Source organism: Sylvia atricapilla, chromosome 3, assembly GCF_009819655.1.
Source record: "Sylvia atricapilla isolate bSylAtr1 chromosome 3, bSylAtr1.pri, whole genome shotgun sequence".
In the NCBI taxonomy this organism is placed as follows: Eukaryota; Metazoa; Chordata; class Aves; order Passeriformes; family Sylviidae; genus Sylvia; species Sylvia atricapilla.
Window position 1 is genome coordinate 66702042 of NC_089142.1, and position 23509 is coordinate 66725550.

At 40.9% G+C, this 23509-nt stretch overlaps 1 protein-coding gene across 3 annotated transcripts in view; it reads left to right on the forward strand.

The window, feature by feature from the left end:
- The window catches only part of LOC136359214 (SAM and SH3 domain-containing protein 1-like), a 537013-nt gene that overhangs the window by 423106 nt on the left and 90398 nt on the right, over nt 1-23509 (forward strand). For all 3 annotated transcript variants that reach the window (XM_066315647.1, XM_066315648.1, XM_066315649.1), the window contains exon 2: nt 15743-15871. In XM_066315647.1, coding sequence (XP_066171744.1) covers nt 15743-15871 — 129 coding nt within the window. The remainder of the gene's footprint in view (nt 1-15742; nt 15872-23509) is intronic.

Here is a 23509-nt window from a genome sequence, read left to right on the forward strand (position 1 = left end):
AAAATCAGGTTTCTACTATAAAAATATGTTCTCCATAAAAATATATGTAGACAAGCTGTGTTATAAGGTAAAGAAATATGAAGGGACTTTATTTCTGCCTGACATCAAGAGACAACTCATTGGCAGGGAAAAATTGCAACATGTTTTGGGCACAAGGGTTCACAACACAGATTTCCATTACTAAAAATAACAACATTTCAAATAAAAGGAGCTACCTACCTTTGCCTTCTCCCCTCACAGTGCAGTTGCTGTAGTGTGGGCATGCTGCCTCTGCTTTCATCTTCTTGAGGCAAGAGGAACATTTTTCCTGGCTTACGGTTATAGCAGAGCTTTCTTGTCTACTGCTGTGCTTTGAAACACGGACTTATAATGTACCAGGTATATTTGAACTAATATTAGTATAATAAAATACTTAATGGTATAAGTTCTAATGACACCTGTATAAGCATTTTTGAGCTACATACTAGTTTTAGTGGCGTATTTCCTATGAAGAGCTGGAAATTGAGAGTGGGGATTGTATAACCTATCTGGGAAACAGTTTTAAGCAGGGTGTAGCTGGAAAATGAGATGGCTGAGCTTAAGAGTATAATACAATAATGATTTATAAATCACACTTTCAGAGTTTTTAATAAAAATTCATACAATAAATTGGTCTTTAATATCCATGTCACAATCTGAGTGTGATCTGTTCAGAGTGCTGTTGCGGATCTGCTCTCCTGCAGGATTGTTAGACTTGGTAATTTGACTTCCCTGTGGCCCTGCATGGACATGGGGATATGCTCTTGAGATGATGGAGGCATCATCAGGCCTCCAGATGGAGAAGATATGTCTGGTTTTGTGTGTGTGTGGGTAAACATACACCATGAGGGTTACAAGCATGGTAATACAATTATCTAGAATATGAATACATCCTTTTACGTTTCATTATTGTCATTGTATTTATGATGATATACAGTGCTTTTTGCTCTATGTAGGAAACAGCCTGCTAATACTTAACCTCATAGTGTTCTCCACCTGGAGTATATTCTTCGTGCGTGGGAGTGTGTGTAAAGAAGATTAGGTAATTATTTAATACAGTAATAAAAGCAATGCTTTGAAAGCTTTGCAGCAAACATGATGAGAGCTGATAGATGATAGTGGAAACAGTACCATGGTTGTTACAATATTAAGTTGAGAGCAATTTCTTGATTGCCAGATGCTCCTAACCCTCCCACCTGCAACTGGAGATGCTTTGTGCAGTGCTGGTAGGTATGACGAAAACAAAAGATAAACAAAAGATAAAGGGTCTACTCTCTGCACTGTTTACATAAAAACTTCAGGAGCCTAAGGCATGAGTTTATTTATAGCAGAGCAGTGTGTGGCCTGTAGGCTTTTAGGAAAAAAGGAAAATGCATCTTTTGTTGTTCTTTCACAGGTTCAGATGAGTTGAGCCTCTTGCCCCTTTCAATGCCAGCACCAGGCTCACCCTGCTCTGCCGAGCTTGCTCTTTGCCTCCTACAACCCCAGCACAACTCGGTGGAGGAAACATGAGAGCTCATTGCACCGTGATGGCACTGTTAAAAGTTCTGTCAGCGAGTGCACATCCACAGCTGGAGCTTGGATGAAAACACATGCCAGAGCTGATTGCATAGCATTACATTGCACTGCAGAAAAAAAGGCATTTCAGGCTTTTAAGGAATTTTGCTTGCCAGAGTAGTATCTTTTGAGTCACAATATATACCTTTAGAAATGATATGTCACTGCTGAAGAATCTGTGGGTTTTACACATTTTACATTTGTAGGGATGTTTGTGTTCTGCCTGTTAATTATCTCTGTTTATCTGTATCTGTTACAGTACTGAAATATTTTCCTTCTCTTTTCATTCTGTGCTTGCTGTTTTCCAGCAGACGTGTGCTGCATATTGCAACTCAGCCAAAAGGGATTTTTACCCCAGAAATTTCTAGTGCAATCCTAGGGATGGAGTGCCAACTGAAAATACTTATTTTTTATTGCTAAATTAAGAGTCATCTCCTTTCGCCATCTATGTCAGACATCCTTCATATTGTTATCAATATCACTGCATAGACTTAACACAGCCTTCAGTTATACAGAATAATATTTAATACTTCTGAATTTTTGAGCTTTAGCGGTTAGCCACTTTAGTGCAGTAGCTCTGAAAGCTGATGATAAATCCTTTCATTTAAATTGCAGTTTATAATCTCTGAAGATGAAAATAAGAAAAACCCTGTTTTATGAGTAAATGTGTTTGTATTCATACATAATATCCACCAGCACTTAGAGGTTGTGATTTCCACTCCATTATTAGGTTTCTTTCCCACCTTAGAATTCATAAATAACCATTGTAAAACAGGAAAAGGTGTGGGCAGACTACATGTTGTATGTCAATTGTGGTTCCTGTCTTCAAGTTTCCATCTTCAAGATGACTGTATGTTTATACTTTAAAAACACAACGCTTCATAGTGTGTTTGGGGATAGATCATGTTTTATACAGAGGTTGGAGAGAAAGATGTCTCTGTGCAACATTTTATCAGAGGAGTGGTAACAATACTGTACTTCAAAACCAAAAAACCTGGTAAGGAGAGGAAATTTCTAGCGGAAATTTTTTCTGAAGTTTAGGGGAAGGGTCTGTTTTGTTTCTTGTTTAATCAGTAGAGACTGCTCTGTTGTAGGTGGTGCAAAAGGACTGCCCATCCTTAAAAATTCTGTTTTCCTCTCTAATTACACCTACCTTTATTCTGAGTGGTTTATAATGAGACAAGAAATGGTGTCTAATGCTTGAAGTCCTGCTCCACTGTGGTGCCATGTTCTGATGTGTGCTGAATTGCAAGGACATTAGGATGTTTCAGTTCAGTGAGGTGTATTGTTTCCTGCTCAGCCCAAACCCAGCAATGCATTGTTTAGATTTTGTGTCAGGGAGTGAGTATATATGTGCAGATGGATAAACTTTGCAAAACCTAAGCTTTGCATGATAGCTATCTAAACTCAGGAACTTAACTGGGAACATAAGGTCAAGGACCTCACCAAAATATTGGCCATGATGGTGATGAAAAAGAATAGCTTCATACCACATAGATGTGTGGTGACACATAAATGAGAAGGGAAAGGGATCCTTCTGCATATCCTTGTTATTTTGGTCATGATGAGTTTCACTGGGTTTGATTAGCGTGGAGTTTGAGTTCCTGATTACCAAAAGTAGGAGAGAAATAAAAGAGTTGGATGTTCTCAATGCTGCTTTTTCTCTCCAATGGAATGGTACTTTCTTCAAGTAATCTTTGCCAAGTTACTTGTGGGTTTTAATCCTTGTCTCACGTGTACATAGAATACAAAAGATTGTACAAATCTTCATTTTTCATCTGCCAAACCTAATAACTACTGCAGAATGTTTACACATAGTTAATTATTTTATGAACTGCCATAAAAGAGAGAGGGATAAAAAGGAATGTTGACTCCTGCTGACCCTTCTGCCATTCTTAGGCAGCAGATCTGTTGCTGGAGGGGCTTGAGCAGTTTACAAAACCAAAAAATTAAAAAAGAGCAAAGCAGGGGTTTTTCTTCAGACTCGTGCCTCTCTTAGGAAAATACCTCTCATATGAAGCGGAAACAGAGGATGACAGGGGATGGTGGGGCAGTGAGTCAGTATCCAGAGTTGTATTTCTGTGGCCAGAAAAGCAAAGAGAGTCCCAGCTGAGAAGGGTAACTTGCAACTGCTAGGAAGAGGGATTTAGAAGGATCATGTGAAAGGAAGAATTGCCGCCTTCATGGCAGGAAATGGCTGGAGCACGCACCGGGACCTTGGCAGAGGAAGGTCAGTGTGCAGGCTGGCTTCCAGGAGGCCCAGGGGAGGTGGCTGAATGGTGTGGACATCAGGGAGCACGTGGGAAGTGAATAATGGGGATTTCAGCTTGGTTCAGAAATGAAAAGGCTTATTTCAGGCACTGAGCAGGGATATCAGAGTGCAGAGTCAAGTCTTCATGTCTGGTTGGTCACACCTTGTTTTGTTTTTGCTTAGAGACAAATGCAGGCTATAGGTGGGTAACCACTGATGTGTGTGTGAGTCATGTGAAACTAAACCACCAAGGTATGGCCAGCAGATACTTTGAATGGGTAATTGGTAGCAGAGGGCTGGTTAGCTGAAACAAGCTGGGGATGAGAGTGCAATTTGCTATTTTCCTAGAGACAGTCTGATGCCCTGTTTTCCTGTTCACATGTAACTCCTTCTGAACCAGCCCTTGCACCTCTCAAACTTTAAAGAGATTGCTGTATCTGAAAATAGGTGATTTTCCTTTTCCTTTGAATGAGTCATACAGCAAAATCTTTGTTTTTTTTCAAATCCTAATTCTCTGTGAATGAAGGAGCTTATTTACTATAAATCCTTTGTTTTGAAACTGATAATGGGTGCAGACTGTGAAAAGTGGTGTAACATCTTCTTGCTCAGAGAGCTCCCTGCTGGTTTTGTGTTGCTTCAGATGCAGCCTAGTACAGGGTTGTCCTACCACTCTTGCTGGGTTTATGGGGTGGTGTTCTCTGAGACTGCAGTCACTTTTTTCATCTGAGAAGCAGTTTGTGAGGAAACTCCTTCCATCTGAGACTTTCGTTTCATGTTACTGTCGCTTTTACAACTAGGTGAGATGTTTTTCTTTGGCATGACAACTGTCCTGACAAATGGTTAGTTAGCAGGACGTTCTCCTTTTGATGTTCATATCACTATGCATAAAGAAGCTGCACAAGTGAGTGCTTGGCTTGCCATCCAAGTCCAAGTGTCTTTATCTACAGTTGTTTTTTCAGCCTGTCGTTCAGGGCCTTGGGTGAGTGAGAATCAGCTACCGGGTTTTGTAGAGATGCAGGGTTTTTGTGAGCTTCATTAGTACTGAGGTTCTGCCAGCTTCTTCTTTTTACGACCTCTTTAGCCATATGGGGCTTTTCAAATTGTTTTGTGCCTCAGTTTGAGGTGCATCTCTGTGATGTGAAACACTTGAGCAAGTAATTCAGTCTCCAGTAAAAGTAACATAGAATTACAGAATATTGAAGTTGGAAGGGGCCTATAAGGATCATTTAGTCCAACTTCCTGCTCCTCGCAGGATACCTAAAACTGAACCAAAGCATTGTCAGATACTCCTTGAACGCTGATGGACTTTGTGCTGTGACTAATTCCATGGAGAGCCTGTTTCAGTGATGGACCACAATCTCAGTGAAGAACTTTTCCTAATATCCTCTCTGAGCTTTCTGTGATGCAGCTTCATTCCATGTCCTCATGTCTCTCATCAGTGGGCAGAGCCACTGGACTGACAGCAGCCATAGGATTAAGCACTTCCTTGAAACAAGCACATGACATCCTTTGTGTCCCCCCTTCAGAAAAATATGGGCTTGAAATACATGGAAGATATGGCAACCACACAATTATTCATGCTCAGACTCTGTAGGATGTGCTCTGTTGATAGACAGAAATATTCCTCTTTTATTTGTGTTAGGGGCCTATTTAGCCTAATTAGGAAATGCTTTGGCAATGATGAAGCAGTGAGAGCACACAGGAACGCAAAAAGCCCTTCTTCATTGTACACAGATAAAGGGAAATGAGTAAATAAAATACGGAATCCCAGAGTGGAAAGGATTATAAGCTGGCAAGTGATAGAGTTCTTGCAGCTAGGTTGATATCCCTAATTGATATAAACATGAAGCCCTGTGCAATCTGTGGTACTTAAAAGATATGCATCTAAATAATATTTAAATAGATTCTTCATTTTTAAGACCCACTGGAGTGTAATTGTATTCAACTTAATTAAATGAACTGAAACCCCTTGATAACTGTGCTTTACTGTTCCTAAATAAAACACTCTCCAAAGAGACTTGAGGAAGCTTAGTTAAGGCGATAAAAAACCTGGGCCCAGCACCATGAAGTTTTGCATGAGCAGTATTATATTTAGTTCATCTGTATGCTCCCTACAGTGGTTGAGACTGCGTTAACAGTGCCATACCTCTGTTAAGACTCAAAAGCTGAGGCTTCACTGAAGTGCTTGAGGGCAGAGTCAGCCTTTCTGGTTTCAGATTTGTATGAATGTGGGGTGTCTATTTAAGCTAGTTTATTAATTCTACCCCTCTGTGCCAGCGCAGAGCACGTGGTCCCTGCAGCGGTGGGGGTTTGCAGGGATAGCACAGGCAGGCGGGATGGGCGGCAGTGGTGAAGGGGAGCCTGGGCACAGCTTATGGGAGCTACAGGAAACCATTTCTTCTGCTGCTGAGATTACAGGGGGAACATGGATTGCTGCCATGCTCAATTACAGTTGTTTCCTTTCCTGGTAAAAGACGTCCTGTCAGGAAGCAGTAGGAGTGAAGGCGAGGTTAGTCCCTGCTTATGTAGAAGTGTTGGGTGTATCCTCTAGGCTGCAAGCTGCTGAATTTCTAGCAGGAAAAGCAAAAATATCAGAGTTTGAGAAAGCAGTTTAAACATCAGCATTCTGACTTTCCACGGCTGGCAGCTGGGCTGTCCTCTGCACTTGGAACAGTAACTCAAGGGCTGCTGGGTGCCTCAACCAGGATTGCTGATTTCCATACCTACTCCCAAAAAAGAGGAGTAATCCTGTCATGCCTTAGGGTGTGTGCAGTGCAGTGTTTTATCACGCTTCATAAAAATAGCTTGAAGTGAAGGCAGATACTTGAAATTTCCTTTGCCCTTTCTGCAGTCTTAACATGGATAGCAGGAGAGCACCTTCCTCTTGGAAGTCAGCAAAATGGCACAAGTGGGAGTAAGTAATTGTGCTCACTGTCACACCCAGCTTCCTAAGAGCAACATTTCTAAATGCTGGGATGCTCACTGCCGAGCTGGGTTATGCAAGGCGCTGTAGCTCTTACAAGAGCCGTAGCTCTTGCTGTGTAAGTGCAGGTGAGGCACTAGGCTCATCCAGCCATGGGAAATGTGGGGTAACTGATCCCTGCTGGGCTTTCCCAGTGCTGCAATGTGGGAGAGGACTGTGTTCTCTCCTCTAACCATCAATAGTTGTAGTTGAAGGGAAGGGCCCATGCAGGATTTAGCTGCTGGGGTGGTAAGAAATGAGCAAAGGCATGGAGTGTTCTCCTTTGGTGCATCTCCAAAGACGGTACTGCTGGGTTTTGGTGGGCTGGGGGAAACTGCTGTCCATAGGGACCTGCCCAGGATCCTGGGCCCTGCTCTCAAAGAAAAGCAACAAGGAGTGCACGATAGTACACTGAAGAGACAAGGGGGAACAGAGAAAGGAGAATGAGAGATTTCTTTTTGAGTGACTTTTTGTTTTTCTGGACAAGGTATGTCCTCCTTCTGCTGAACTGTCCGGGGGAAGAGTATAGCACAGTTCAATTTAAGGGCAGTCCTTCTCTCCTGCCTTGACACTTGGAAAAGTAGTTTTGTTAGTAAACCTGCACATAACCATTACCAAAGTTTGCTTTCTCTGAGCAACTTTAACACCTTGGGGAAATACTGTAAACAAGACTTGCTGAGCTTCCACACTTGTCCTGAGATAACTGATGACTACTCAGTTTGTTTTGCCTTTGAATATGCAAATATTATTTTCTTTACATGTTTTCTGTTTAGATTTTTTCAGACTACTCTTTTAGTGATTACTCACGCCTCAGTTATGTAGTCTCATATATCACAGAAGATTTGGTTTTGTCATACTGAGCTACTACTAAATATAAGGAAAAGAGCTTTAATGAGACGTCCTTCACTACTGCAGCTGATATGGCTAGCTCCCTGAAATATTTATTTCGTCATGCACTTGAGATGTTTGCCTTTTGCATATCTATTTCATTAGACCCTAACTTATCTCAGATGTGAAACCACCCCCTTATTATATGCTAAATTCCCCAAATCTGAAACAAGAAATTCACCTCCATCTCCTTAATGGTGCTTTTATCAGATATATGTACATTTCTTAACCCTTGCCATTCTTTTGTTTACTATTTGTTTCTGTTCCAAGTCTCAGGCTAGAACCTACTGCAGCTGATGCACATGAAATGATGAATTTTCACTCAATTTGAGAAAAAGACTTAGCAGAATGTGCAAAAGGAGGAGGCAGTGAGAACAAGGGAGACAAAGCTAATGAGAGGTGATGTCAGATGCAGCCATTTAATGGCTGAAGGAATTAACTTGTTCTGCTTTACAAGCTGGCAATGGCAACTTGTAGCTGACTGCTGACCAGTCTGGTGGATAGTGGTGGCCTTTCAGGCGTCAGAGCAGACAAGGGTTTTGAGCTTAGTGCAGAGCACCTCAGGGAAAGGAGGATAGAAGATACTGTTACTAGGGAAGCTGGACATTAAAAGTGCTTTGAACTAACTTTCATGAATGAAATTTGCATATATATATATATATATATATGCTTGTCTGTCAAGACATGGTTCTGCCTGTGATAAATACCAACTTTTTAAGTATGTTGGAATGTACATTTGCATAGATGCAACTTTTTTGTTAGCATGCATATTTTTTTATTTTTTTCTGTGGAGGACTTCCTTGGTTGCTAGCCACAGAGAGGGATCCTCTGTAGTAGTGTAGAAGTAGTGTGCTTTTAAATTTATTTTAATTTACAGAGGGACAAGCAGAAATCACGTTCAGAATCTTTTTTCCAGAGATGTTTTGATATACCTTCTTGAAAAAGACTTTGGTCTTTGTAGTAAAAGAGGGGAGAAAAAGACTATGGTGCTATTGGTGAAGGAAACACTTTATTTACAGAATTTTGAGAAGAGTAAGAGTTTTTTTGATGTAAAAATAGGACAAGTTTATATATATGTATCTATGAAAAAAACCTTACATAACTGTGGTTTAATATGAAATTTTTGGGTCTAGAGTGGCTGTGCTCTAAACTCAGTGGGTTGTATCAGCTATTTCCGGTAAGTGCTGCAAAACCTTTGATATCAAAGTATACCATTGTGCTTTCTGCTTAGTGTACAGAGTCTGTAATCATTTTAACCATGCTGCAGAGAGCTTGACACAGTAGTATCACATCTATTTTTGTAACTCTGTCTGTAAAGCCACATAGTTTAATGACTCAACCCTCAGATGCCATAAAAATTAATGGAAAGTCTATAGAATCAGTCTGGTCTGTATGTTCGTTTTGTTCTCACAGTGTCTGGCTATAGAGAGGTCAAGGGAACCAGGACAACTTTTCAGCATCCTCAAAAATAGCTGTTCTCAATATAAAAATGTCATGACCTGTACACTGAGTATTTTATGCTTTCTGAATATCAAGGCAAGTGCTGGCTGCCTGGCCTTGCACTTCTGTCTCATTCAAATTTCTGACCCTGCTGACTGTCAGGACAGGCTTTGAACCTGTCATTGCATGGATAGTGGAATTCTTAACTCTGCTGAATGGAAGATTGTCTTTGCTGAGCCCTAGGAATAGAAGGGAATATTTCTCTAGCAGCTTGTTGGGTTCATTTTTAATGCAAGCATTTTGAAGCTGTGCCAGAAGGCAAAACATCAGTCCTATTCCTAGCAGAAATACATTGGTAGTAAGGGTCAGGTAAGAGGCTCAGAAATGTGTAACAGAATTATGGAGCTCTGCAGGTTTTCCTACAGATGCCTGTCCTCACTGTGTATATTACTGTAGTAAATTGAGACACAAGCTCTAGCCAGAGAGGTGGATGCAGGTTTAACTCTTCTGTTTGGAAAACATTTGGATCTGATTTCAGTCCACCTCCTTAGAAAGAAGTGTGAAGGAACTTGGAATACAGTGTCTCAGATTAATCAACTGTAGCCTGAATTCAGGTATTAGTGTATTTTGGAATGCAAGGAGCTCTGCCACGAGTCCAAGGTCCCTTAGGGAAGGATGCAAAGTTTCTCAAGCTTTTATGATTAGTAAAAATATCTAAAAAGGGGTGGCATCTTAGTCAAAGTTGTCTTGTGAAAATCTGATTATTCCTTGCTTTCTAGCTAAGCTAGTTCTGCTTAACTTTAAATATCTTGTAGGATGTGTGCCATGTAGATGAAGTCCTGTCAAAAACAGGGTGTTTGTTATGCACAAGTATGTTTTCCTGCAGTAGATTATATCATTTCTCTGCTTTTTTTTGTCCCTCCTACCTGTCTCCCCTCCCCAAACAAGACTGTTTGCTCTGGCCCGTGTTCTGGCTTTCATTTAGGTACTTCTTAGGGTTATCCAAACCAAAGGTATTATTGAAATGCAAGGTCATGTTCCATAAATTTTTAGTAGGCGTCCCTGTTAAAATCTAACCGCCAGAAATAAACTCCTAATGTTTAAAGTGACTCTCCACACAGTAGTCCTGTGTTTCAGGCATGGAAATGGATTTTTCTCATCTTAGCCTGGAAAGGTCAAAAAATGTACCACAGGGTGTGGCTGCTGCATGTTGTGAAAGACCACCTTCTCTTTGCCGGCGCCATTTCCACATTCATTTATACTTTAATTAGAAAAAAAGTCAGATTGTCTTCCCCCCAGTTTCTGGCCAATTTCTAAGATCCCAGATTAAGCATGTGCTGTGGCCATAGCTGCAGTGGCTTCTAAGTTTTGAACCCATAGAGTTGCATCATGTGCCGTAACCTGCGTTGCCATGTGCAGATGGAGACCCATCTGTCGGGCTGAACAAACAGGCTTGTAGCATCCACATCTTTTTACATTTCTGACATTCATGCAGTTGTGTGAGCACATATATCCAGTAATCAAGACCTCTTTCCTGACATTCCTAATATCTGCCAGAATAGAAGGAGGATAGGCTGGAATATGCAGAAATTTCTGGGGCAGAAAAGTACAAAGTAAAATAGTTGTATTTTTTTAAGATTCTTCTGAAAATCTTATTCTGCATAGAAATTTATGCAGAAAGTATGCATGCTCTGCTGTTGCCTAATATTTAGGTACACATCATATTTAGGTTCATCAAATGTATTTGTTACTTAGCAAAGTCTGTTATTCCTACCTAGCTATTAGTGGTTTTATTTTATTATGCTATTAAAATATGAATGTATTTTTATTTAATTTTACAGACAGCAGATCTCTCTAGCAAAACATTTTTCTCTTTTACACTTTCAGATGTCAAATACAAAGGATTCTACCAAGGCATTAAACTAACTGATGTGCAGTGACCAATAAAGTCTAACTTTATAATAAGTGCCAAATCATTCCAACTTTTCTTTGTAGTTACTCCATTAACAGGAATCCAAATGAATTACTCTGGTATTCATATCCATATCAAAATTAATTCTCTGGGAATTTTAGGGTAATTCATCATTTTTCTGTGTTCTATGATGCCAAAAAATGTTGCATGCATGCTTACATTATAAAATGAAAATTTAGGAACACACTTTACAACTGAAAATAGAAATATGAGATAACGCCTGTTTTCATTAGACAAATAAATCTTCACTTTACATTTAACCCTTTATAAATAAATAGTTGTGTACTTTCCTGGCTATTTTGTGGAAGGGCCTGTGCAGCAGTGAAGTCTTAGGAGAAACATGCTGTAACTTTTTACCAATAAAGTATTTGGGGAATGGTTTTCCTGCTCAGTATTTGTATTGCATGCAAACTTTTTCCACCAGAGAAGATCTGTGGGATTATATAGAGGAAACATTGCAGTTTGCATGGTAGTAAACACAGTTGGTGTAAAACACTCTTCATGTTAGTGCTTTTTTTTAACTGTTAAATTTGTAACAGAATGAGAGAGTTTATGATGAGGTTTTGGTTTTTAAAATGTTACTGACAGTTCAGAGCATTTCAGAGGCTTCTGAATTACAGATATATCAGTAAGAACAAATTTGAAAGCTATATATTTTTTCATTGCTCACATAAGTTGTCTCAAATATCCAACCCATCTATATCATAATGGTGGTACATGACTGAAGGCTTATTATAAATTACATTGGCCTATTTTTTTTTTGTATCAAATAACTCTATGCTTTTTCTACTTGTGAAACTAAAATGGCTACATTTGTCTAAACCTATGAAAATTACCACTGGGTCTTACTCTTTGTACATCAGAATGAAATATTTTTAAAATATTGTTAGTTGTACTTTTAGTGTTCTATTTTATTAATAATTCTAGAGATTTTAAAAAACTTTTCAGACTATTCTTTTGACTGTTTGTAAGGCAATGCATGACTTATCAAGCTAGAGCTAATGTTTTGCATATGAATATTTTTAAATACTCAAAACCAAAATAGAATTGCAAAGCACACTGTGTGAGAGTTTAGAATTATTTGGAGACATTGGAGGGTCAATTTAAAGAATAGGCAAAATGTCATGGTTCTTCAGATGAGTTATACTTAGGGTTTGTAAAGTAGGTCTTGGCCATTATTTGTGCAGTAGAAAAATAAAGCACCTTCTCTTTTTTAAGTTTTGCCATGTTTTTAGTAGTGCTTGAAGAATAAAGGAGAATGATGGAGGTAACTCTATGTCAGGATCAAATTCGAGGTCATACAAATCAAATTAAAATCCTTTGTTAAGTTATGACATTTACTTACATGAAACATGAGTGGATGCTGTGGGTTGTGAGATGCTTGCTGTCTTTGGCTTGGGTTGATTTATGTATCTGTATTTTTTTGACAAAACCAATGCTCTCTGCATTGCCTACACACATAAACTCATAGAAGCAACTTGCACCTCTTGGCCACAGACACAAATCCTTCAGTCGGCATTTTCCACTGCACCTTTCTGGCAAGTTGAGGTGCAAAGGCAAATGTTTGTGGTTTTGTTCTAATTTTGAAGCTATGGGGCTTCAAGTCCCAAAGCTGTCCACATCTAGTGCGGAGGGTGCACACGGCCTTTGTGGAATGGCAACTGCGTAAAGCTGTAGCTGCCCTCAGTCTGGTAACTCAGCAAAAGCATATGGCAGGGCTGTAACGAGTATATGTGCCAGCTGTCTGTTCTCTAAGAGCTTGTGGGATTTTTTTCTGTTCCCTCATCTTTTTCTGGACATTAAGCTTGTTTTCATTTGCAGCATAGCCCCCTCACACCAGCCCCGAGCCCTGCCAGCAATCCCTGCTGATGCCTGCAGCTCTGCTCCTCTGGACACGGTGGTAGACTGAGCCACTTGTGAATAGGCCTTTCTTTGCAGCCACGTGCTCGCTGGCCCACATTCTGTGGGCTTTAATTGGGGTGCTGCAATCGAGCTAATTTTGTTTTGGGATGGTCAGAAGTCTTCAGCCTTGTGGAGGCTACCTTTAAAAATAGCACAGTGAGCTGCACGCCAGCAGAAGCGAAAAATGAGCACTTGTTCAGCTGTGTTTGAGCCACTGGCAATGCCATTGCTGTCGTGCAAATGATCTGTGACCACATGTCTCAGGAGGTGTGGGGAGGAGCACTGGAGCTTGCTGAGATCCTCAGCTCTGTCTGGCTCTCAGCTAAGCTAAAGTTCACGTGATATGTTTGGATTTGGAGTATTTCAGGTAATTTCAAAGTCATGAATTACCTTCAAAAATGATGCATATTTTGGAGCAAGTTAGCTGTATGGAATGTATGGTTTCCGGAATTGTGAGAGGAGATGGACTGATAGGCAGTTTTCATATTGTTCTAGTAAAATGATGTTTCCCTGCGTTGCTCTTCTATCATGACTATTTCCACCTTCAATATTCTTAACTGGCAAAGGTTATCAAGGAATAAACAGACTGTGGCTGGCTAAGATTCTCCGAAGTAAGAATTTTTGATAATCCTTAGAGAGGGGTGTTAGTTATGATTGAGTGGCTGGGATTCAGATGTCATGTTGTTGCTCATACAGGTTCGCTTACTGCCACAAAAGTGAGCAAATGAGGGTTAAGTTTTGGGGTTGCTTTTTCAGTTTGGTGTTAATTTTTTTTTTCCCCTCAGGAGTGCAGCCCTGGTTATTTACTGAGTGTTTAAATACTGAAAGCAGCATGTAGTTCATGTGGGATCAGAAGGCACACCCTCAGCCACCAGAGGGGAGTGTCCAATGGCACAGGGAAGTTTGTAGAACTGGTACACGCAATGAGTCCAGGTTTCTTCCCCAACTTGTTGGGAAGTGATGGATGTCAAGGAGATGGTTGGAGGAAGACACAGGCTTCTGCTGTGAGCGGGTAGCACTATGGCTCCTGTAGAAAGGCAGGGTAGCACTGCTGTGTTCTCAAAGGTGCTGGCTTTTTCCCCATGTATACTATATGTTTGCTTAGCAGTGCAGGAAATTGTTTATCCAAAGCTCTGAAAAGTCTGAAATTCCCAGAAGTGTATTTGTATAAGGACATCAATCTTTTGATGCTTGAAACGTCTCCTGTGTAAGATCTTTGGCAGGTTGAGAGATAGGAACTACTGTAAAAAAATACATAAGTATATGGGCAGGGCAGAAAGGCATATATTTAGTGTAGTACTTTTGTTTCTCCTGCTCCAAAAAGTGACATACAAATTATTTTCCACCTGTACTGAACACAGTAATGTTGAGAAAATGCAAGCTGTTCTAAATTTTGGCATGGGAGCTCTGCAAAAGTTTCTGGGGAATCTGCAAAAGTTTCAGGAGATAACTGTTCTGCCTGTGGTATTACACTTTAAAAGACTAGAAAGTAGTTTTCACAAACTCTGAGATTTAATAGGCTATCACTTCAATTTAAACTGGAATGTTTTTTCCAGTTCTCTGCAAGTGATACTTCTTTAGAGCAAACCTACTTCTTCAGCATAGTCCAGAACCCTGGACTAACCCACCTGCTTATTTCCAACTAACAGCAGCTTCAGTGAGGTGTGGTTACTAATTAAGAGTTCCTCCTAGCTCATATGCTATAACTCAACCTTGCAATTTATGTATATTATTAGCATAATTATTTTTACACTATTTCTCTATTGCTTAGCTTTTTCTTAATAATCAAGACAATTTTATATGTATGCATCTATTAACAGCAGCAAAAAAATAATAATCTGCAATGTATTCTTGTCCTTTTCTCAGGATAGCTACAGAGAGCAGATTGTTACATTCTAAAGAGTGCACACATTAACATTTGTGCTCTTTCATAAGTTAGACAAACAGGGACACTAGATTACTCCATCCCATCTTTTGGACCTATCTTAAGTGTGTGCCTGCCCGCCGCCTCATTTCACGGGTGCAGCATACATATCTGATGTTTGGAAAGGTTTTTCATCACACTTAAAATTCCGCCATTTTATTGTTTTGGAAGAAAATACTTCATTCATAATGTTTAAAGTATTAATTTGGAGTGCAATTAACAGATTATTAAAATTATACTTATGGCTATTGCCATTTTATTAGCAGTGTAGCTATCCTGCCCTGCAAAACAGGCGTTTAATACTCAGCAAACTGTGTTGCTACCTCCAGTACATCTTAATAGATCAACTTGCAGAGTGTCTTTGTGGGTGTCATTGCAGTCTGGGTGATTTGGTGTATTGGCAAGAAGTGCAATGGTTTTAGTTGCAGTTAGTCATTGTCACACAGCAGGGCTACTCTCAGTAAGGTCCGTGAGATGTGTATGAGGACTGGCTCTTGGAGAGCGAGCTGCTGCTCGCAAGAACCAGGTGCTGGTGGGAGGGAATTGAGGCAGACAGTGCCTGAGGGTGCGTTACTCTGCTGCCCTGCATTGTCATCCCTGCCTTCTTTCTCTCTGTAGGAATTAACAAAGTCCCACCTGATGGTGAGGAGCTGTTCTAGTACTGCAGGTCCCAAATGTTCTTGCTGTTTAGTGTGCTCTCGGGTAGGGATGGAGAGGATGACCTGAGCACGATGTGCTGCAGGGAGTGGGTTTCCTTCATAGTTATGGTGCTACCTTTAAATTAGAGTTTTAAAATTGATTAACCTGTTTTCTTTGTCTTCCCTGTAGGACGGGTCATTGGGAAATATTGATGATCTGGCACAGCAGTATGCAGACTACTATAACACCTGCTTCACAGATGTGTGTGAGAGGATGGAAGAGCTGCGCAAGCGAAGGGTTTCCCAAGACCTTGATTTGGTATGTAAAATAGTTACAACTTTATTAACAGATAATTGCAATTCATGCTCCAGATGAAGAATCAATATTACAGCTTGAAGAATTGTACCCAGGGAAACTGCTGTACGTGGTTGTGTTCACACATGCAAACATTTCAGCCAAGTCAATTAAACACTTGGAATTAGCCGGATTAGGGTTTTTTCTAGATATTTTTTATGATTCATTAAGCCTTGGAGTCTGCATTTCTTATTTCTTCTTTAATTAGAGTACTACTTGCATACATTTGGTTGCAATCCTCAACTCTCAGAGGCAAGGTACTGTCTGATGAAAGCATCCTTTCCTTGCTCCAAGATGCTCCCAGTATGAGCACAATGAAACTGTGCAGGTTTTCAGTTGCACTGTACAAACTGTAAGGAGGTGCTTCTCAAAAGTCCAGGGTACAAATGCTGTTCCAGGCTCCCAAATGTAAGAAGTTCTGCAAATCCCTTACCATTATTTTATGCACTATAGAACCTGTAGCAGATGATACGGGGTCAGAGAGCCTTTCAGGATGGGAGGGACTTCAGGAGGTCCATAATCCAGCATTCAGCTCAAGGCAGTGTCAACACTGAATTCAAACTAGGTTGCTCAGGGCTTTATCTGATTGAGTTTGAATACCTTCAGGGATGCAAACGTTGCACTGTCTCTGAGAAACCTGTTAATATTGCTTTGCTATCTTCATAATGAACCTCTGTTTTTAAATAATATTCTGTGAGATCCATCCCACGGTGAGTTATACCTGTTGTCCTCATGCCACACACCTTTTTGATAACCTCCCCACGGATACCAGTAGATGTTGAAACTGTCTTTTCTGACAGCAGAATCTCCCAATTCTTCTCGTGAGGTAGAGGTTCAAGTCCTTGAGAGCACCTTGTTAACAGCTGTACCTGGTGTGGATTATTTAAGGCTACTTTCTTTCTTTGGGGGATTCCAGGATAGCAACTGAGAGGCTTCCAGAGTTTGTAGATACTACAAACTTCAGTTACACAATTAATAGCTACAGAATCAAGGCAAGGAGTCATCCTCTGCCCCACTGAAGTTTGTTAGTTCCTTCTTTGTTTTTAAAGAGAAAAAAAAGCAAACGTTTTTGCAGCTCTGTTGCTGCCAAGAAGTTCCAAGGGTTAAACAAAAGGCTGCTACAGGAAATTCTTTTGTAGACAGACCCTTGAAGCTTCTGTGCATAGAAGCTGATGGCACAGAACTGTGGTTCTCATGAAAACCTCCACGCCTGGCAGGCCTGGTATTCTCGGTAGCTGTTGGCAGCAGTGAAACCCCCTTTTCTCCTGCTCTTGGAAGGCAGCTCCTGTGCTGGGTAATGGAGTGTGCCTTATGGCGGGAGAGGACCCCTTCCATTTAGACAGATGGGTCTAATTTGGCTCCCTTCACTTCCGAGGCTGCAGAAGCCAGGCTGGAGAAAGCCATGTGAGCTTAATTAACTCACATCAAAGGTGCGGATCTTCACGCTGGTTTAAATAGATGTGAGCTAACCAAAGACAGACCATTGACTGATTCATTCTGCTCCAGAGAAGCTATAGTCAGAGAAAGTGGCTGTGTGAAAAACAGCCTGGAGATTCTTCTTCAGTGTATCTGATGCTGAGTTTGTTTACTCCTAGTGGTCCAGTGATGACTTCTTGAACTGTCAGGGCAGAGAGAAGACAATGCAATTGAAAATTAAGTTATTCCTCTATTTTTGCTACATCTGTCACTCCTACAATAGTTTCTAGACATAAGATAGCCATTCTGCTGATAACATATGAGACTATAGATATTAGCTCACTTGCACAACAACCACATCCAAACAGTGCTGACTGCAGCTGAAACTTGAAACAGGCAGGCTTGACTTAGCTACACAGGGAGGGAGAAATGGCCAGGTAGACCAGAATGTGATTTTAGTGTGATGAACAGAAGAGTGAGTTACTTATTTTGGTGTTCTTTCCTCTCTATACAGCTTGAGGAAAAGTAGTGTATTGGCAGACATTTGGGCATAGTGAATGGGAACTAATGCTGGGGGAAATGCCCAATGCACATCCCAGATGTGCCTTGATAGCAAAGACAGAAAAAAAGTACTAGATAGCAAATATACGCAGCTCCAAAATTATTATGCACCAGTACAGTTGGTCTGTTAGTCTAGCCTGACCTTGCTTTGCCATTCATTGCTCTTCTAGCAGGGATAAAGAGGACAGTGCCAGCTCTACACCCTCTCTTCCCAGCAGTGCGGTTGTGCCAGAGCTGGAGGTGGGCAGTGTATCAGCTCTTCCTCCCCTCCCCAGTGGTCTTCTCCCTCTCTAGTGAAGCTGACATGCATGCAGGATTAGTGCAGGTTTTCAGGGGTTTGCTAGAGTCACAGTTACTGAATCCATATGAAAGTGCAGTATTGAGTGCATAATAATACTCACCAGAAACATAGAAGGCCAAGGTTAGGTTGCTGCTTTTACTGAATGCTCTGAACAAAGAGAAAGAGCAGGTCACCCCAGGAGTCAAAGTGCCCTCTAAACCCTGCACAGAGAGGCCCTGTCAAGAGGAGCAGTGTAATAACAAAGACTTGACTGAGCTGGCAGGGCTTTGGCAGGAACATTTATTTAGCACTGGCTGGCCCAGATTGCCCTTTGTAGCACATCCCCTGAAAGGACAGAAATATGAACTGTTTATTGCTGCTTCTGTACCCTTTGAAATAATTTTAAGCTGTTTGGGTGCAAGTGTTGATATCTTAATTGTATACTGTACTTTCTAATCAGCTCTCCAGCCTTTCCTATCAGACCATGGCCATTTCAGCCTAGATATCCTGCTCTGAAGTTGAATTTTTTAAAAAAATCACTTGGTAAAATTGTTTGGGAAAGCAGCATATCTTATAACAAAACAGTGGGTGCAGATGGAGCTGAACACAGAGTATTTTTCCAAATGGTAATGCTGTTAAGGAGTGTTAGTTGTCCCTAAACACGATAACAGCTTTCTGTGTTTGGAATTTTGCCTATGTTTTTGTAATGGAGAATGTGCTTGGGTTTGGACACTAATGTTTGTGAACAGCATGGGAGTTGCCCACATTTCCTAGCATTTGGCCTATTCCTGTACACCATGAGGGCTTTTGGCTGAGGAAAAATTGCAGGTGGAGTAGATATAGTGGATTTTCAGACCAATAATGAATGTAGGACTGGTAATATTGAGGTGGACATCTGCTAGAATACAGTTATGGCCAGAGAAGTGACTCTGTGAGGATGGTATTTTCTAACTGTTCATATGACATCCTTGTCTTTAAACTGGAGAGACGTGAATTAAATGGATGAACCACTCAGGTATATAAGGAATTGGCTGGATGGCCACACTCCAATGCTCAATCTCCAAATGGAGGTCAGTGATGAGTAGTGCTACTTAGGGTTCGGTATTTGGATTGGTGCTGTTTAACATCTTTGCAGGTGACAGGGAGAGTGGGATCAAGTGCACCCTCAGCAAGTTTGCTGACAATTCCAAGCTCAGTGGAGCGGTCAGCACACTGGAGGGAAGGATCCAGAGGGCCCTGGATGCCATCCAGAGGCTTGAGAGATGGGCTCGTGAAGCCTCATGAAATTCAAAAAGGCCAAGTGCATGGGTTGGGGCACAGGTACAAGCTGGGAGGAGAATGAATGAATGAAGAGCAGCCCTGGGGATAAAGTCCTGCGGGTGTTGGTGGATGAAGAACTTGACTTGCAGTATGTGCTCACAGCCCAGAAATCCGACCAGGCTGCATGGAAAGGGGAGTGGCCAGCAGGTCAAGGGAGTCTACTCTAAAAGGTCTACTCTGCTCCGCATCCAGTTCCAGTTCATCCCCCAGCACAGGAAAGATGCGGGAGAACTGGGTTCATTCAAGCCTGGAGAGGAAGAGGCTCCAGGGGGACCTCACTGCAGCCTTCCAGTAGTTAAAGTGGGCTGCGAGAGAGCTGGAGAGGCACTTCTTAGTGATAGGGGTGAGATACTGGAACAGAGTGGGTGCCCCATCGCTGGAAGTGTTCAAAGCCAGGTCAGATGGGGCTTTGAGCAAACCCATTGCAGTGAGGTTGGAATTAGATGATCTTCAAGATGCACTTCAACACAAACCATTCCATGACCTGCTTCCTTTGTGTCTCTGGGGTCATATCTGCCTGCCTCACTGACAAAAGCAGCTCTGCCTTGCCTGTCAGCAGGGCAGGACAGCATTGACTTAGCTGTGCAAGAGCAAACTGCATTCTCTTGTCTCATCTATCACTGACAGTGGCCAGCTAGCTGCTGCTGCTGAGGTCTGTATTGTAGCTGATGGTCTTGAAGTCAAAGAACAGCTTGTGGTTTTTTGATGGACTCTGACAGCTGCAGCTGGTGTGCTGAGAAGTTGCATCTATCTTTTGTCTTGCAAATTATATGGAATTAATGCCTCTGAAAAGCTAAATGGCACAGTAGTATGCTTTTTCCCACATTCATGCAATATAATTTCATTGTGTGGAAGGGGAGGTGCTCAGAATCTCTCTCTGTATGCTGTGGTAAAGTACAATGCATGTATCTGGAAAAATTGACTTGCCTTATTCCATGTGTTTTTACAGTACATGTATGCAGGCAAAGCCAGAAAATAGAAATTAACATAAAGCCATCACAAGTTTCTTGTCCTACTTCAGCATCCATGTAGTCTTCCCAAGTCTTGTCTGTGCCTGGTTTTAAAAGATGCTCAACGATCAGTTGTTTGGTTACAGATGGAGTTGACTGTCTAGGTAATGTCATCACATATAAATAGTATGTCCAGCAAGAAAAAGGGGAAGAAAAGCAGCAATAGTAATTAGTAATTCGAGTGATAGCGTAATAATGATTTTTCCTCTTTAGAGGTGCATTTGTCTGGTATAGTACTACTGGTTGGCAATATCATCAGGCTGTTTGAGAAACTAGCCAGCCTTTGCTCTAGCACACTGAAGCACCCACAACAGTTGCAGTCAGTGATGGATGTATATTTAAAAAATCTTCAAGGGAGTTAGCCACCAAAGTTGGAGTTGGGATGCTGAACGTGTTTGTGGAGTGTGTCTGTGTCCACTCTATAGCTGACATTAGTCATGTCCACCCTTCTTTGCATCTTACATTAATATTTTGGGATCCTAGAACAGACTGCTTATTCCTGCTATGAAATGATTACTCTGCTTTGCAAATTCAGTACTGGCTGCTGTTACCATTTGTCCTGACAGGACACCTCTGTATCTCACTGGAATAGGATCCCACTGTTTTGTTTTGTCTTACTGGCTGCAAGAGGCCCTCCAAAGTATAAACAACATCTGAGTTTAATTTTAAAAGTATGTACAGCACACACACACACACACAAAAGGGCTGGAGAACACAGAGATAAGATTTCCCAATTTTTTGAAAGTCTCCAGGCCTCATGGGGCAGACACACAGAAGAAAAAGTAGCAGTAGAAGGTGTGTACTTTCAAGCATCACATGGCTTTTTTTTTTCAGTATAGATTGAACTAGGGCAGATTTAGACTAAGTATGAGGTACATAAAGTATATTTACATAGAAAATATTTAATGGAGATTTACTGTGTATGCAGTCTCAGTCTCTCAGTATTTTAGGGTTATCTTCATAAGTTAAATCCATAGTGAAATTTTCATCATTAAGGGAGCTTTTCAAAGGTAGACACAATGGAAATTGTGGAACAGACAGGCTATTTTTAGTGTCTCGTATCACAGACCAAGGCTGCTAAGGCATTTAAATATAGAGCTAGCATTAAACATGAAAACAAAGCAAGGCTTGTTCCGTATGCAGCAAAGTGAATACCATTCTTAAACAGTTCTTAGTTCGTTTAATACTAGCAGACTAAGTAAAAATCTCTCCACTTTCTGCAAGCTAATGATCTCCTGCAGTCTCACCACTGTTTTTGTTGGAAGACCATTTATGAATAACCCCTTAGGCAAAATCTGCTCATTTATAAGCTGGAGACTCAGTGGACTTTGCAGCTGTGATGGTTTGGGCAACCTTAGCTTCCTTTCATACTTTTGGAGGATCCTTGCTTTTTGGAGTAGGATCTTCTGTTTAACATTTCTGGTCTTCTGACATATTTTTGATAGTATCAGTGTTACAGGAAAAATTGGTTGTCAATTTTTTTGTTTGGTTTTTTCTGAGTTGGTAATACTGTTATAAACAAAATAATATTTATGTTATAAATAGAAAAGATAACTCACTTCTGGCAGTCTGACTGGTAATTGTGGAGGGGAGAAATTCTCTTTAGCTTTATAAGTGTTTATCTAGGTATTTGTAATCTTCTAACCTCATTTGTAATCATTTTCTTGCCCCTTTACGTACAGCAGGAATTTTGCTTTGAACCTTAGATCAGCTGAATGTGTTCTTACTGTGCTCATCTTTTATCCCAGAAACAGCACAGATCTGGTGGAACTGACAGACTAGATTTGTATTAACTCTGTGATTTAATCTCATTGGAGCCTGAGGACTAGAGGGAAAGGGTAATTGATTGACTAACTTTAGCTCCCTTGGTGTATTTTTTTCCCTTTCTCCACTTACAATTTAAAAGTGACAGCAAAACTGGAAATGTACAGCATCATGCTGGTAAATTTCATTGCAATGGATACAATTCTTTAAAAACAGAGCAAATTAAATTGTCAGTTAAAAAGGTGCATCTCTGAGGGGGAAAAAAAATCCCAAGAAAACAACCAGAAAAGCCAAAACCAACAAAGAAATTCGACTGAAACCCACCCAAACTCTGTGATGAACAGTTTCTGTGATGTGCAGCCCAGCTCACCATTCACATATTACTAGATATCCAAGATACCCAGCTGGGTATCTTGGAGTGGCATTACTCTGAGAAGGACAGCAATGTGTATTGGCTGTGTTGGAAGAGTGTCAGACTTTAGTAATGTGATAGCAGCTAAACCAACAGAGGAATGAACACAAAAGATGTAATGTCTTCTGTTAAGATTACTCCTCTTTGTCCTTGCATAGCATCAGCATGACTCCCCAGGCAGCTCTCTGTGCTCTCCTGTGGTTCCCAGTCACTGCTCACCAGTCCATCTATGTGTGTTGAGGGCAGCTGGCAGCAACTTCAGATGTCAACTAACTGCAGCACTTGCTTGTGCTTCTTCTAAGTCTCTGAGTAGGGAAACACCACTGTGTGTCCTCGAGGAATAGTAAGGATATTGCTCAAGATAGATGTCTTGAGGTTAGTTGAAATATCTCACTTGTAAGAACCATAACAGCCTTGCAGGTCATTAGGGAAAACAAACAGGTCTTAATCAATAATAAATCAAGAGCGTGTTGTGAGGAGAATGAGAAACACATAATGAGTATTGGTGCACAGCTGGATGTGCTTTGGAATGTCTGTTTCTCTGCAGCAAAAGGACACTCTTCCAACAAAGATGCCCAGAGGAAGGCAGGACTCCATCTGTGAATTCAAAGGGACTGATTCTTTTTTTTTTTTTTCTGTTTAGCTGGCTTGGCCCCTGCTCTTCATGATGTAGGTTCTGATGCTCCACAGCTACTCTCCTTTGATCTTTCCATGCTTTATCTTCTCTGTGTTGTGTAGGTTTCCTGTTTCAGCAGTGTTGCCTGAAGCACACAGAGAAATGCTCCATTTTCAAACAAGATGCTCTGTGAATTTTGTATTTGAAGAAGAACTCAAGCAGT